The sequence below is a fragment of the Eleginops maclovinus genome, chromosome 15, assembly GCF_036324505.1.
Source record: "Eleginops maclovinus isolate JMC-PN-2008 ecotype Puerto Natales chromosome 15, JC_Emac_rtc_rv5, whole genome shotgun sequence".
Classification (NCBI taxonomy): Eukaryota; Metazoa; Chordata; class Actinopteri; order Perciformes; family Eleginopidae; genus Eleginops; species Eleginops maclovinus.
The window spans coordinates 14,295,491-14,308,371 of record NC_086363.1 but is presented as its reverse complement, the minus strand read 5'-3'; the positions used below and the strand labels follow the sequence as shown (position 1 = coordinate 14,308,371).

Below are 12,881 nucleotides of genomic sequence, written 5' to 3'. Positions count from 1 at the left end.
GTGAGGGATATAGACAGGGAGAGAGAGAGAGAAATGGCGCCTCGATGCTGCGCTCACTGAGGCAGTGTTTGGAGCCGGCTAGGGAGATTCAGTAAGGGCAGACAAAAGGAAAAAACATGGTGAACACAAGGAAAAGCTCACGGCCGAGAAGCGGTCCCTCCATATCCTCGAGGACTAGGTCGTCGTCGAGAACCGAGCGAAACTCTGAGGAACATGTAAGCCGGTCTCTTTTCTTTGCCGGGTGAGCTAGCTGCCTCTGCTAGTTGGCTAGCTAGCTGTAGCTGTGGCCTCAAGGTGCTCAACATTATGTGCTATTTACAGCAAAGTAAAAGCAATTTCAAAGTTGACACCCACCCAGTCACGCAGATACACAATAAAAGACTTGCATGCAGTTACTCATACGCGTGTTAGTTGCACTGAACGCTTTGCACAGCTGTCAAATAACAAAATAGCAATGCTAACTCCTGGCTAGCCCCAAGTTGAGTTCCCTTTGTGTTTGGCAATTTTACCCGGCTGACTTGTTTCAGCATTGTCTCCACAAACTAGCCCTTTACAACACGACAACTGTAATTTTAAATGAGGGCATAAGCATTGCGCCATGCTGGAAGTATTAGCCAAGTTATGTATTCAAATGTTAAAAGATAAACCTTTAGTTTTGCTAGCGTCTGTAGGTTATAGCTAGCCCAACAGCTAGCTTACAGTGGGGGAAGGGAGTCCCAGGTTCAAAACAGTTGGCTGGCTCAAGTCCCGTATTTAGCAAGTCTGGACTTGGTGAACTTTCTGATGTAAATGACCCAATGCCCCACATACAGCATGGTGTTCACATTTTGTGTTTTAAACGCTCTGATATAACGTTATACCGAATGCTATGTATTTAGGTGTTCGAAGTGCACGCTTTATGTATCGCTTATGTTGTTGCTCTGATCGCCTGACCTACTAGCTGTCTGACAGTCTTTTGTCTCTAAATGTAAACATTGAGGTTATGCAAGGCGAGAGGTTCCGTATTTCCGCAATATCATAGCATTAACACAGGTGTTGCACGCTACTTTGATCATATATAGCCAAAAGTACATTCTTGAGTTTTAAAGGTCTTCGCAAATGTTTCTAGTTGTTGAGTTATGGGTTAAAGATTTGGAGTCAGTCCTGGCTGCGTGTCGCAAGAAAGGCTAACTGAGGACACATGATTCAGCGATCTGTGACTGTAAAACGTAAAGTGATACCTTTCACACTTTCTCAATTCAAATTTGTTTGTTACACTAAACTCTCAGTTTCCGGGTTTAAGACCTTGGTCACTTTACAGTCTGTCTGCATATATCTATCTATCCAGTCTGTCAGAGAGACAAACCCCTCTGCAGGCATTGCAGACAGTTGCCTATGACAACAGTGAGATACCCTCATATCAGCTTGGAAGTTAAACTGTGAAGGGCATAAGCATCAAGGGTGTGTGTCTGGTTGGTGCTCTGTTGTGTTTCGGGGAGTACATTGAGCAGGGGTTCAAGGTGTCTTGTCTCATCATAACACTGTGTTTTGCTCCTGCTTTAATATTGTCCTGGACTCGCCGCTTTATATGTTAGTCTACTCATTTTAGTTTTGCCCTTTTATCTGTCCTGTCCCTTTTGCTGTAATGTTTTAATTTCCCCCGCTCTAGCACAAACAAGATCTTTGATTCACATTTTTAATGATTGGTGGGATGTATGTTTTAATGCTAATAGTTGTGAAAGTTCTCACTGAATTAGGTAAGAGTTTGTGCGATTTTTGTTTGTTGGACAGAAGGAGCCCAGTAGTGATGTCAGCTGTCCCAGCAGCCCGCGCTTGGCTCCCCCTTCCAAGCGAACGCGGCGGCAGACGGCCTCGGAGCCCAGCTCGAGCGATACCTCTCCGTCCCCACAGACCAAGGGCCAGAGGGTCAGCTGGGAAATTCCCACCTACCGCACCAGGTGATTTCCTGTCCTTTGCTTCTCAATGTATAATATTGTGCAACACAATGATTGTGTAGTTCATGACTATATACTCATTGGCAAGAATAGGAATGTATTGTGATGACAAAGTTGTCTGTACCAAGTTTTAATAAGCTAGATTTACTCTAGATGACTGTCATTGTAAATTCATGGTAAACAGGCAACTTAAACATGAGTGCACAAATTTCATGTTTGAATAATCGTAGTCTTCTGTGCATGCGTATTTGAACTCTTTACTGTGTTTTATTTCTAGATTGTCCTCTCGCATCATGCAAAATGGCCACGGTAATGCAATTATTTTCAATTTCTTCCTCTTTTTTTTTTTAAAGCTGTACATTTATCATGTGATTTAGGAGGTAAACAAATAAATAACAATGAATATTATATTTTGACACTGTAGCCCATATGAGTCACCGGAATGAGGAGCGTGGAGGGGGGGATCACTCTCACATGAATGGACATGTGGAGCTGAAGAGGAGCTGCCGAGTGAAGAAGAGCCAGTTCGAACACCTCAATCAGAGCCTGCTGTTCGACCAGCTGGTCAACAGGTAGATAGCAATCGCACTACTGACACCTCTCTTTCACCTAACACAAGAGAAACAGGAAGTAAGCATGACTCAAATGCTATAAGCAAACTTTATCTTTATAGGAACATATGGAATTGAATTCTTATACTGAAGAAAAAGTGTGAGAAATCCCCAAACATTTTTTGGGTTGTCGTCTAGGTGTGCATCCTTTACAAACTTACCTGCAGAAAGCCCACTTTGTATTAAGCATACATCAGTTATTGAACAGCACAACCGTGAGGCTTCAAATCCTACACTGCTTTTCAGACAATATCACTGGGATTACCCCCAAGTTAGAGTCAGCACTTTACTACAGGGCTATACCCTAAACAGAACCTTTTTGATTCTGGCTGAAGTTTTACTGACACTACTTCGGCCCCTGACTTTACCTCTCCCCGGGGCTGTGGACTTAGCGCTGTGCCCTCTCTCCCTGCAGGGAGGGACGGGGTCCTCTTCTTCCGCCACGACTGTCGACCAGGCGGACTGCTCAGTGCGTCAGGGGTCTGCGGCCATATCGGCAAACCACCCGACCCATCTTGAAACACCGACCTCGTCTCGTTTACCGTGCTTTGTGCGTGTCATTTGTTTTTGCTGTGTCATCACCATTTATGTCCAGAGCCTTTAAAACGGACTGTGGGAAACACTCTCCACATGTTTAAGCAGTAACAGTCGTCTTGCTATTAAAAAAAAGATATCATTTAATGAACACTGACTGACTTACAACAACATAAAATCAATGGCTCTACTGCGGGGTAACTTCACGGATCATTGGGCTTATCCCCTTTCAGGGGACAGCCCTTTTTTACCATCATAGAACAAGAATTAGAAAAAAGTTCAAAACTGCCCTTTAGACACTGTAAATCATCTACTTCTTTAAGAAAATAATTAGTAATCCGTGGCATATGTCTGTAAAGGTGCCTTTAGTTTGTTATATTGAGTTCTATTCTCTCTGTGTGTTTTGCAGCACTGCCGAGGCTGTCCTTCAGGAAATGGACAACATCAGCAGCATCAGGCAAAACCGCGAGGTGGAGCGACTGCGCATGTGGACCGGAGACACTGAGGAGGTAAGTCTATCCCTGCTGTAAAGGCTGACCTAGAGATAGAAAAGTAAAGTTGCACTGCCTGATCATCTCGTCTGAATATAACTGATAATATAAAGCCCCTGTTTTTCCAGGAAAACATGGACATGTATTCCCGGGTGAAGCGCAGGAAATCCATGCGCAGGAGCACTTTCAGCATGCCAACACACCACAAAGCCATGAGTAAAACTGAGCAGGAGGACGAAGAGGAGGAAGGGACGGAAGGTCAGGTTCCTACTAATATTGTACCTCTGAATGAGTGGAGAAAAGAGAGATCATGAAAACTTAATAAACCAACCCGGCTTTAACTCGAATTTATCAAAACGAGGAAAAATAGATTGCTTAGTGGACGTGGAATGATTTTTTAAAACCTCAAATGTGGTGGTATCTGTATAAACTGCATTTTGGGACTTTCAGATTCTCACGGTGAGGAAGAAGAGGAGGATGCAGAGGATGAAGATGATGAAGGAGATGAAGCAGAAGAAGCAGGAGAGGAAAATGACAGACGGTATAACCTGAGGCAGCGAAAGGCGGTGCAGCGATATGAGGCACCACCTATCGGTAATTGCTTTTCTTTTTTTATCAAAGATGCTTTTCATTTAGCTTTGTTAGGGAATGTGTCTATTTAATGAATTATTTTCTACTATTTATATCATGTTTGAAACTATTTTAAAGGCTCATTGTGTGACCATTTATTTTCATTTTGCTTTCTCAGAGCCTGTGAACAGAAAGCAGAGCAACCCCTCACTTTTTGACACCCACAGATCCCCAGCAAGAAGAAGCCATATACGGTTGGTAGAAACTTTGCTAAAGTAGCAGTCAAATCTCCTGCTAAATGTTACATATGTTTGAATCCTAAGCAGACTTTGGATAATAAATCCAGAGCGCTGGTTACAAAAAAATGTTTTACACCTTCAGTGGTCTCTGCTAACTCAGAAATATAACAATGCAATGGTGTTGTACTAAATCTAGATTTTCACACTTCTCCAGAGTGAAGAAACATGCCATTCACAGCAGTGACACCACCTCGTCTTCTGATGAAGAGCGGTTTGAGCGGAGAAAAAGCAAGAGTATGACCCGGGCCAGAAACAGGTGCTGCTTTCTTTCTTCTTCCTTTTATTATTTCCCTTTCATCTTCCTCTGTTTTGATCCAACAAGACCTATAACATAATTGAGATCTAAAATGTTAACATCCATGTCAATCATCAACAGATGTTTGCCCATGAACCTGGCTGCAGAAGATCTAGCTAGTGGGGTGCTGCGTGATCGCGTGAAAGTGGGTGCCAGCTTGGCTGATGTGGATCCCATGAATCTCGATAGCTCAGTAAGTAGAAATGCTAATAGACAACAAGACAAATATGTAAGCACAGTTTAAGTCATTCCACAGATAGAACAATGGACATGTCATTTTATGAGACCATGACTGTTTGAATGTGTCTAAATGTATTTAGAGAACAAATCTTTGTTTTTTTTTCTCAGGTGAAATTTGACAATGTGGGAGGCCTCAGTAACCACATACAGTCACTCAAGGAGATGGTTGTGTTCCCACTGCTTTATCCTGAGATCTTTGAGAAGTTTAAGATTCAGCCCCCCAGGTGAGAAAAACCCAGATGTGTTTATTCCAAGAATGTCACTATTATTTGGTATTGAGGTCGACATTTTTACGTTTGTTTATCCACTAAAACACATTTCCATTTCCTATCCTGTCCCCTCTCAGAGGGTGTTTGTTCTATGGGCCTCCCGGGACGGGAAAGACGCTGGTAGCACGGGCGCTTGCCAATGAGTGTAGCCAGGGAGACAAGAAGGTTTCTTTCTTCATGAGGAAAGGAGCCGACTGCCTCAGCAAGTGGGTCGGGGAATCGGAACGCCAGCTACGCCTGCTCTTCGACCAGGTGAGTAACCTCCTCAACTTTGTGCCATTTTTTAAATGTATGCTATAATACCTTATATGATAAAGATCAACTCATACCGTACACATGCCTATAGGAGTGACCTGGGTTGGGTATCTTGCCCAAGGACTGTTTGACTGCAGGGGACCACTGACCCTCTGATTGGTCGTGCAGCACAATAACCCTCTGAGCCATATGCACCCCATTTTAACTTAAAATGATCCTATTACTTTGTCACTTTTTCTTCTTGTCTTTTAGGTTTTTCCAAAGAGCTTAATATTTTATTATTATTTATTTTATTTTCTGTCTGATTTGACCCTTTTCTTGTGTGTGCTTTTGATTAGGCTTACCTGATGAGGCCATCCATCATTTTTTTTGATGAGATTGATGGTTTGGCTCCTGTTCGCTCTAGCAGGCAAGACCAGATACACAGGTAAGGCTGATTTTAAAAAGAGACCCTATCTGTACCCCCCACATATGTGAAAGTGCTGAAAATACATCTGTTTTGGCTTCTGCACACATTGGCATGTCTGCATCTGCAGTTCTAAACGTGCTGTAACTTTACTTGCCAATAGGTGGTGCAAGTTTTCTTGACTGCTCTAAACTGCTGAAAACTACTCCCACTGCAGCTCTGATTTGAAATGAAATTGGTTTTAGTTCTTCTCATCATTGGCTCTTCAGTTCAATTTGTTTATTTGGCACTGAGTAGCCATAGCAATACAAAATCAGAACATCACAAGACTTCTACCAATAAGAAGCACTGTTTCAATATGGACTGCAGTTGATTAAGTTTCCTTATTCAAACACGGCTCCCAATTTATCCATGTGAATAACGGACTATTTGTACCTGTGAAATATAATTTGGACAAAAGTTTATTCCAAACATGAAACATGCTTATGTTTATATCTGCTCTCCTGCCCTGTTGGGTAAATACGTGCATGATAAAGCTGTAGCTAAGACAGCCATGAAACAGTTTCCCCCCCTGCCGTTTGTTAATTATGCATGTTTGATAGATCAGGTCTGTGTTATCTTGCAGCAATAGTGTTTTGTTTATTTTCTCCTTACTGGCTCATGAGTGTTGTTAATATCATCTCGGTAAAGTATTTGGAGGTCTAAATATCTTCACGTATTCATTCCCTGGCCAGTTCTATTGTGTCCACTCTCTTGGCCTTGATGGACGGCTTGGACAGTCGCGGGGAGATAGTAGTCATCGGTGCTACAAACAGACTTGACTCTATCGACCCAGCACTCAGGAGGCCTGGACGCTTTGACCGGGAGTTTCTGTTCAACCTGCCCGACAAGAAGGTGAGAGAGTGAAACTGCATGGCAACAGCTTTTCATTTATATACAGTACCTGAAAGACTGCATGTCCAAAATGAGCCTGTGCGGTTTGACCGTAGCCCGGCTCCAGAACCCCTTTTTCCACAAGGAGCTCCCTACTGAAATTTGACATTGAATGCATCACACGATCTTATCTTTATTATTGATAAAACTTTCCTTATGAAAAGAAATAAACAATGTGCTGTTTTATATTCATGAAAAAGCCTTTTTGAACATAACACCAAATAATAAATAAACAAATGTATAACTTTACAGAACAAGTAAACAAGGAGACTAGTAGACATTAGATTAGATTCCTGCAGTTAGATTTGAACCTCTGTGTGGCCATACACTGGGACAGTTTGAGCAGGCGAGAGTTTACAGTCCAATTTGTTTTTTTTGGTTATTTACGTAAATGAAATGCTTTCTGTTTTAAAATAAATGAATTGTTACTTTCTACTTTTTGAGATTTAGCCTACAGACATTTACGTATTACCGCAAAAGTCTCGTTATAAACGTGACTGTGTTTTAGTTGTTGTTAAAGAAATATAGCAATCCCCTTCACTATTTCTTGTCTATATTTTTGTTTGATATTCTGGAATCAGCTCTCTGCTCCTAGTAAAAGTGTAGTTATGCCTCAAAGTGGTCGCAAAATGCCACTAAACGAACGCATTGTGGAGCCCTGCTAAGTTGTAGTTGCACCACAGACTCCTGTATCTCCTGGCCAACTGTGAGATAACAGAATTCAATTTTGTCTATAAGGAGCACTTACTGTACCTACAATACTGGAACACAGCTGGAGACTCAGTATAATGCAGAAGTAATTGGTGTTTCACTCGTAAAAGTTTTGCGACAAAATTAGTACATGCAGCCCCCGGGCTATTGAGTCTCCTCTACTGTGTATTTTTCTGGATGTCGGTGTTTTGATACAACAAGCAAGCAGCAAAGCAGATGCTCATTAGAAAAAAAACCTAGAAGAAATATTGCTATGCAGGTCGGATTACTTTATTTCTGCTCTTGGGGAAACGTGTATTTTCCCCCTGCTGCACACAAAACCTGTGTAAAGTGACATGGACGCAGATAAACAGCTCACTTAGGGTCTGTCTAATGTGTCGCCTCGCACCACACAGTAGGGTGGTTGGTAATCAAAGCCTAGTCTGCAGGCCATTGCTAGTTAAGCTCACCTGTAGTGAGCTGATTAAAAAAACGTTCTCTTGTACAAATAGCAATATTCTCTACACATTCAAGAACAGCTCCCTCCTGTTTTGTTTTATAGAGATAGAAACCTGCAGGAAGTCTGGCTCAGTTGTGTCTTTTGTAAAGAAAGGCAGATATGATGAAAGATGAGGAAAACTCTTGCCCTTGATTCGAGAAAAAGACCACTTTGTTTTGAATGCCTGCTCATCAGGTGATTCCTGTGGAGACAAAGAAACGAAAGGTGTATTGTGCTGAAATTGTAATGATAATATTTATGATTTGATTTCTGTGGTATAATTGTCACGCTTGTTTAGTTTATCTTGTCTAATGCGAAATACCAATTAAATGACACATTGAATCATTTTTTCTGTTAGTATTGGCAGCCACTGCGACGGTTTCCATTGTTGTTTTTGACATGTTTTCTTATTCGGCTTTGCAGGACTTGAGCCCCCTCATTTACTGACTCTGCCTTTTCTGTTTTTTCCTTTTTGTTTGTTTTTCCTTTGTACACCCCTAGGCCAGAAAGCACATCTTGGAGATTCACACACGGGAATGGAATCCCAAATTGTCTGAGCCATTTATAGATGAAATTGCAGAAAAATGTGTCGGTAAGAGAGAAGTCTATCCTATCTTTGCTGTACAAAAATAAAATCAGTGAACAGCATCTTTGAAAATGTTCCTTGATGTAACCTTCCTGTTCTTTTGGCCATTTTAATAAAGCTAAAATAAAAGCACCCAAATAACCTTTGTATATCTCACCTGCATCCAGGCTACTGCGGCGCTGACATCAAAGCACTTTGCACAGAGGCAGCCTTGGCCGCGTTGCGCCGTCGCTACCCCCAGATCTACGACAGCAGCATCAAACTGAGCCTGGATGTCACCTCCATCGTCCTGGGGCCCTGCGACTTCAGCAAGGCCATGAGGACAATCGTCCCCGCCTCCCAGAGGGCCTTGGCTCCCCCCGGCCGAGCCCTTTCCCCCACCCTCAGGCCCCTGCTGGCCTGCTCTTTCTCCTTGGTGCTGAAAGCCCTGCTCCGAGTCTTCCCCCACGCTCAGTGTACTGACAGGGACAACACACACGGTAGGGGCCCACAGTTGGAGTTGTTTCACTTTCCTACTGCTGGCACTGCTTTCTTCTTCTTTGTCGCCGGTTTCACATTTTAGTATCGCCACTTGAGTAGTATTGTATTACTTGTTTCTTTTATGTCTTTCTCTTCCCCCCTACACCCTAACACACTGAACCCAAAGTGTCTGAAAGAGATCCCCCTGAGATTGCAGAGGTGATATAGCACAGAGTTTGGATAGCCAGTCATCCCTCCTTGCAGGAACTCAACTCCCACGCCAGTAAGCATAAGTGTTTACAGCAGATTACCCACAATGCAGCACTTGACCAGCGGGAGATTGTTTACGGGAGTCGCACCCAATAATGACAAGAGTTTCCCAGACGGCTGTTTCCCTTTAGAACGCCCATTACATCTCGCCTAATAAGCCTGCTCTCAGTTTTTCTGTGGAATGACCACATTAATGTCAGTGATAGGGCCGCTCTGAGGGTTAGACTTCGCAGAAACAAACTTTTAAGTGCGATCGCTCCGTGGTATTGAGGCTAAGGGAGTTGCTACACAGACATGGCTGAGTAATCTCTTTGTTCCAGGCGGTGACAATCAACTGCTCGAAGAGGACTACAGCGATGATGACAATGAGGAACGCTCCGCTTCCATCTATGAAGTCCAGCCTGCTGCATCCCCAAAGACTCAGCTCTCCTCTTCTGCAACACACACACCCTTCCTCCACTTCTCCTTGTGAGTCTGTAGAAACAAATAAATCTTGTGTGTTTATAGTACATCAAAACTAATGTCTTATTTTGTCCCTAAAAAACTTGGAAGAAAACCATTTAAAATAGTTATTTTCATGGAGCAAATGCAGATACAGGGTGGCGTTTTGACTGTAGAGAGGTTTTTTTATAGTGTCGTTGGGGAATGATAGTGTGCCTCAGAAGTACACTTTTCCTCTGAGTAGAAGGAAACCTCTTGACTAAGATGTAACATATTATTAGCTATACAATCGTCAAAACTTGGGACTGTATAAAAGACGAACTAGCGAGGCTTCACAGCCTGCACCTGTACAAAATCCTCTGCTGTGGAGGAAAACAAGCTAGATAAGAGAAGTGCATGAAAGTGAAGAAATCAGAGGAGACTATTCCTCCAGTACCTAAGGCTTAACTTTTCTTTACTACAGTGATGTGTAGGGCATATGAAAGGAAAAAAACCTCAATGCAAATGTGTTTAGATATTTAAAGGCTTTATTGGATGTTCCCTCAACCTAATGCATGTAATGCCTGCAGGCTCTCTTACTATAAAGGAGTGCTCTCAAAGCCAGATTTTATTTTAACACATGCCAACGTGGTACATCATTTGAACACAGGGTGCTTTTATTCAGACTTGATGAGTTTAACGTTGTTCTTAAGATCGTTATTGTGCTCCTATTTTTGTCAGAGAAACTACATTTTGTCCTTAAAATCTTTGAAGTTGACATTAAACAATATGCAAAGCTATCTGGAAGGTTCTAATATTGTCAACATATGCTGAGGTGGTTTAATTGCAACGATGTTCCCGTGCCATTTACATTTGAATTGAATGGTTGCAGGGTTTTTCGGTTAGTGTCAAGTGTAGGTTCACACTGCAATAATAACTTCTGAAGCAAAACAGAACTGAACTGAAGCAGTACTGTGCCAATGCCGTTTGAATGACCCTATGAGTTCTGCTCAGTGATCAAAACTTGAACTCTCTCCTGCTTTTAGCTCCGCCCTCCAACAGCCCACAGCATACCGGCCTCGTCTGATGCTGGCTGGGGCCCCGGGCTCAGGACAGAGCTCCCACTTGGCCCCTGCCTTGCTGCACCACCTAGACAAGCTTCCAGTGCACCGGCTGGATTTGCCCACTCTCTACTCCGTCAGCGCTAAGACGCCAGAGGAGTCCTGTGCTCAGGTAACGAACACACACACACACACACACACACACACACACACACACGGCCATCTGCTGCAAAGGTGGTTGAAATCTGAAAGGAGTAAGCAACTTCCTGGGGTTCAGGATGAATCATAAGTTTGTTAATTAGGTTAGATTGAAGCTACAATTGGCTTATTGCAGAAAGCGATATGATAACACATTTACTTTTTATTTGTGTTCCGCTCCACAATTCTTCTATGTTTTGTTTGTACCAATCATTGCTGGGATTCACAAACATTTTCCTCTTTTAGCTGAAAATGTACGAGGAAAAAAAACGCTTGATTACACCAGTCCAGAAACACACACAGTCCAAAAAATGGAATAACATTTCAGAAATATTCAAGAGAATGTTGCTGCATGAGGCCCAACCTGTGTCTGACATATGTTTGTGTGCATTGCAGGTTTTCCGGGAGGCCCGGCGAAGCATGCCCAGCGTGGTGTTCATGCCGCACATCTCAGAGTGGTGGGAGACAGTGAGTGACACTGTGAAGAGCACCTTCCTCACCCTGCTGCATGATGTGCCCTCCTTCAGCCCCGTCCTCATCCTTGCCACAGCTGAGACTCACTACTCACAGCTGTCAGACGAGGTAGGCACACCATGTACACACACATCTGCGCTGACATTTCCAGATTTACCTCGAGGCTTGCACCATGTTTCTTTGTGATTACACATTTCTGTTGATGGAATTGCTTCCAGTATATGAGAAAGGAGAGCGTTACCATGATGTTTTTTTATATACAGTATCGGAGGGCAAAGCATGAGGCTTCTTTGTGCCTCTCATGCTCAGGAGCACTAGAGCAGACTCGCACAGGGTGTCACAGTCAAGGTCATCTGCTCCCACAGAGTGTTTTTTTTTATCTACTCAATCTCTCTTTTCTTGTCATATATCCCACTGCCCGCTTTTCACCATGTGGATCCCATCCCCTGCTCTTTCATCCCTTCCTCTTGGATTTATTATTCTCTTTCTGAATAGCCCAAGCAGAGTCAGACCACCCGTTGTGGGTTTGCCTGTAAGGGACGCTTGGTGTTGGAGGAGGGAGAAATAGGGGAAATTGGAAAGGGGGGGAAAGAGACAGAAATAAGGAAGATAGTTCTCTCTGGTCGGGCAAGAGAAGCGCTTGAAGTAGGTCCTGGGGTTGGCAGCCGCATGTGTTCACCCCAGGACACACACAACATATCGATATGCGTGTGCAGACTCTGCATGTTATTTCTGTATCAGTGTGTGTGTGTGCGTGTGTGCATGTTTTTGCCTCAACCCTGGATATGTTCCAAGGAGAGCGCGGCCTTTGGGATGATTCTCTCTCTGGAGCTGACTCATTAACACTGAGGCACCTGGGCTGTTACACCCTTTAATATCTTTCTTTTTTTTAATCTCTGTAGCTCTACTTGATACTTTCCTTTCTTGGGTTTTATTTGTTTACTTTTTCTTCCTTTAGTTCGATTGATAGTTTCTGCCTTTCTTATATTCTTTTATTCATTTCCCTTCCCTTAACTTGTTGACTAACATGCTGTGTTAATTATGAAGATGGAATGAATCCCACCCCACAGACCCCTTCAGCCTCTGTGTCACATGGCTGCTTGCTGTTCATTACATACTAGGTGACTGGATGCATCCATGTAAGATTGGCAATTACCACTTTCATCAAATTACCTTCTCTTTGGTGAGTGAACACAGCCATGCAGTGTGGAGAATTGGGAAGCTTATGATGGGACAAATGGTGTGCTCAAGTCAATGTGGAGCCAGCATGAGGATATCAAGACTGTCCTTAGGCTATGTTGGCGCTCTTTGCCCATTTGATTGTTTTGCACTGAAGGTTTGAAGTTGGATTGCATCGTTTCACTTGTAAATCAGTTATTTTTCTTAC

At 43.0% G+C, this 12,881-nt stretch overlaps 1 protein-coding gene across 3 annotated transcripts in view; it reads left to right on the top strand.

Moving 5' to 3' along the window:
* Positions 1-12,881, top strand: part of atad2b (ATPase family AAA domain containing 2B) — a 72,204-nt gene continuing 59,323 nt past the window's right edge. For 2 of the 3 annotated variants that reach the window (XM_063901735.1, XM_063901734.1), the window contains exons 1-20: positions 1-215; positions 1,771-1,937; positions 2,212-2,243; positions 2,359-2,506; positions 2,961-3,095; positions 3,489-3,588; positions 3,699-3,828; positions 4,021-4,164; positions 4,319-4,394; positions 4,594-4,695; positions 4,816-4,927; positions 5,083-5,198; positions 5,321-5,495; positions 5,837-5,925; positions 6,639-6,798; positions 8,528-8,618; positions 8,780-9,091; positions 9,662-9,809; positions 10,808-10,994; positions 11,417-11,602. In XM_063901735.1, coding sequence (XP_063757805.1) covers positions 117-215; positions 1,771-1,937; positions 2,212-2,243; positions 2,359-2,506; positions 2,961-3,095; positions 3,489-3,588; positions 3,699-3,828; positions 4,021-4,164; positions 4,319-4,394; positions 4,594-4,695; positions 4,816-4,927; positions 5,083-5,198; positions 5,321-5,495; positions 5,837-5,925; positions 6,639-6,798; positions 8,528-8,618; positions 8,780-9,091; positions 9,662-9,809; positions 10,808-10,994; positions 11,417-11,602 — 2,709 coding nt within the window. In that variant the 5' untranslated portion in view covers positions 1-116. The remainder of the gene's footprint in view (positions 216-1,770; positions 1,938-2,211; positions 2,244-2,358; positions 2,507-2,960; positions 3,096-3,488; positions 3,589-3,698; positions 3,829-4,020; positions 4,165-4,318; positions 4,395-4,593; positions 4,696-4,815; positions 4,928-5,082; positions 5,199-5,320; positions 5,496-5,836; positions 5,926-6,638; positions 6,799-8,527; positions 8,619-8,779; positions 9,092-9,661; positions 9,810-10,807; positions 10,995-11,416; positions 11,603-12,881) is intronic. The other variant, XM_063901736.1, reaches the window with a different exon arrangement.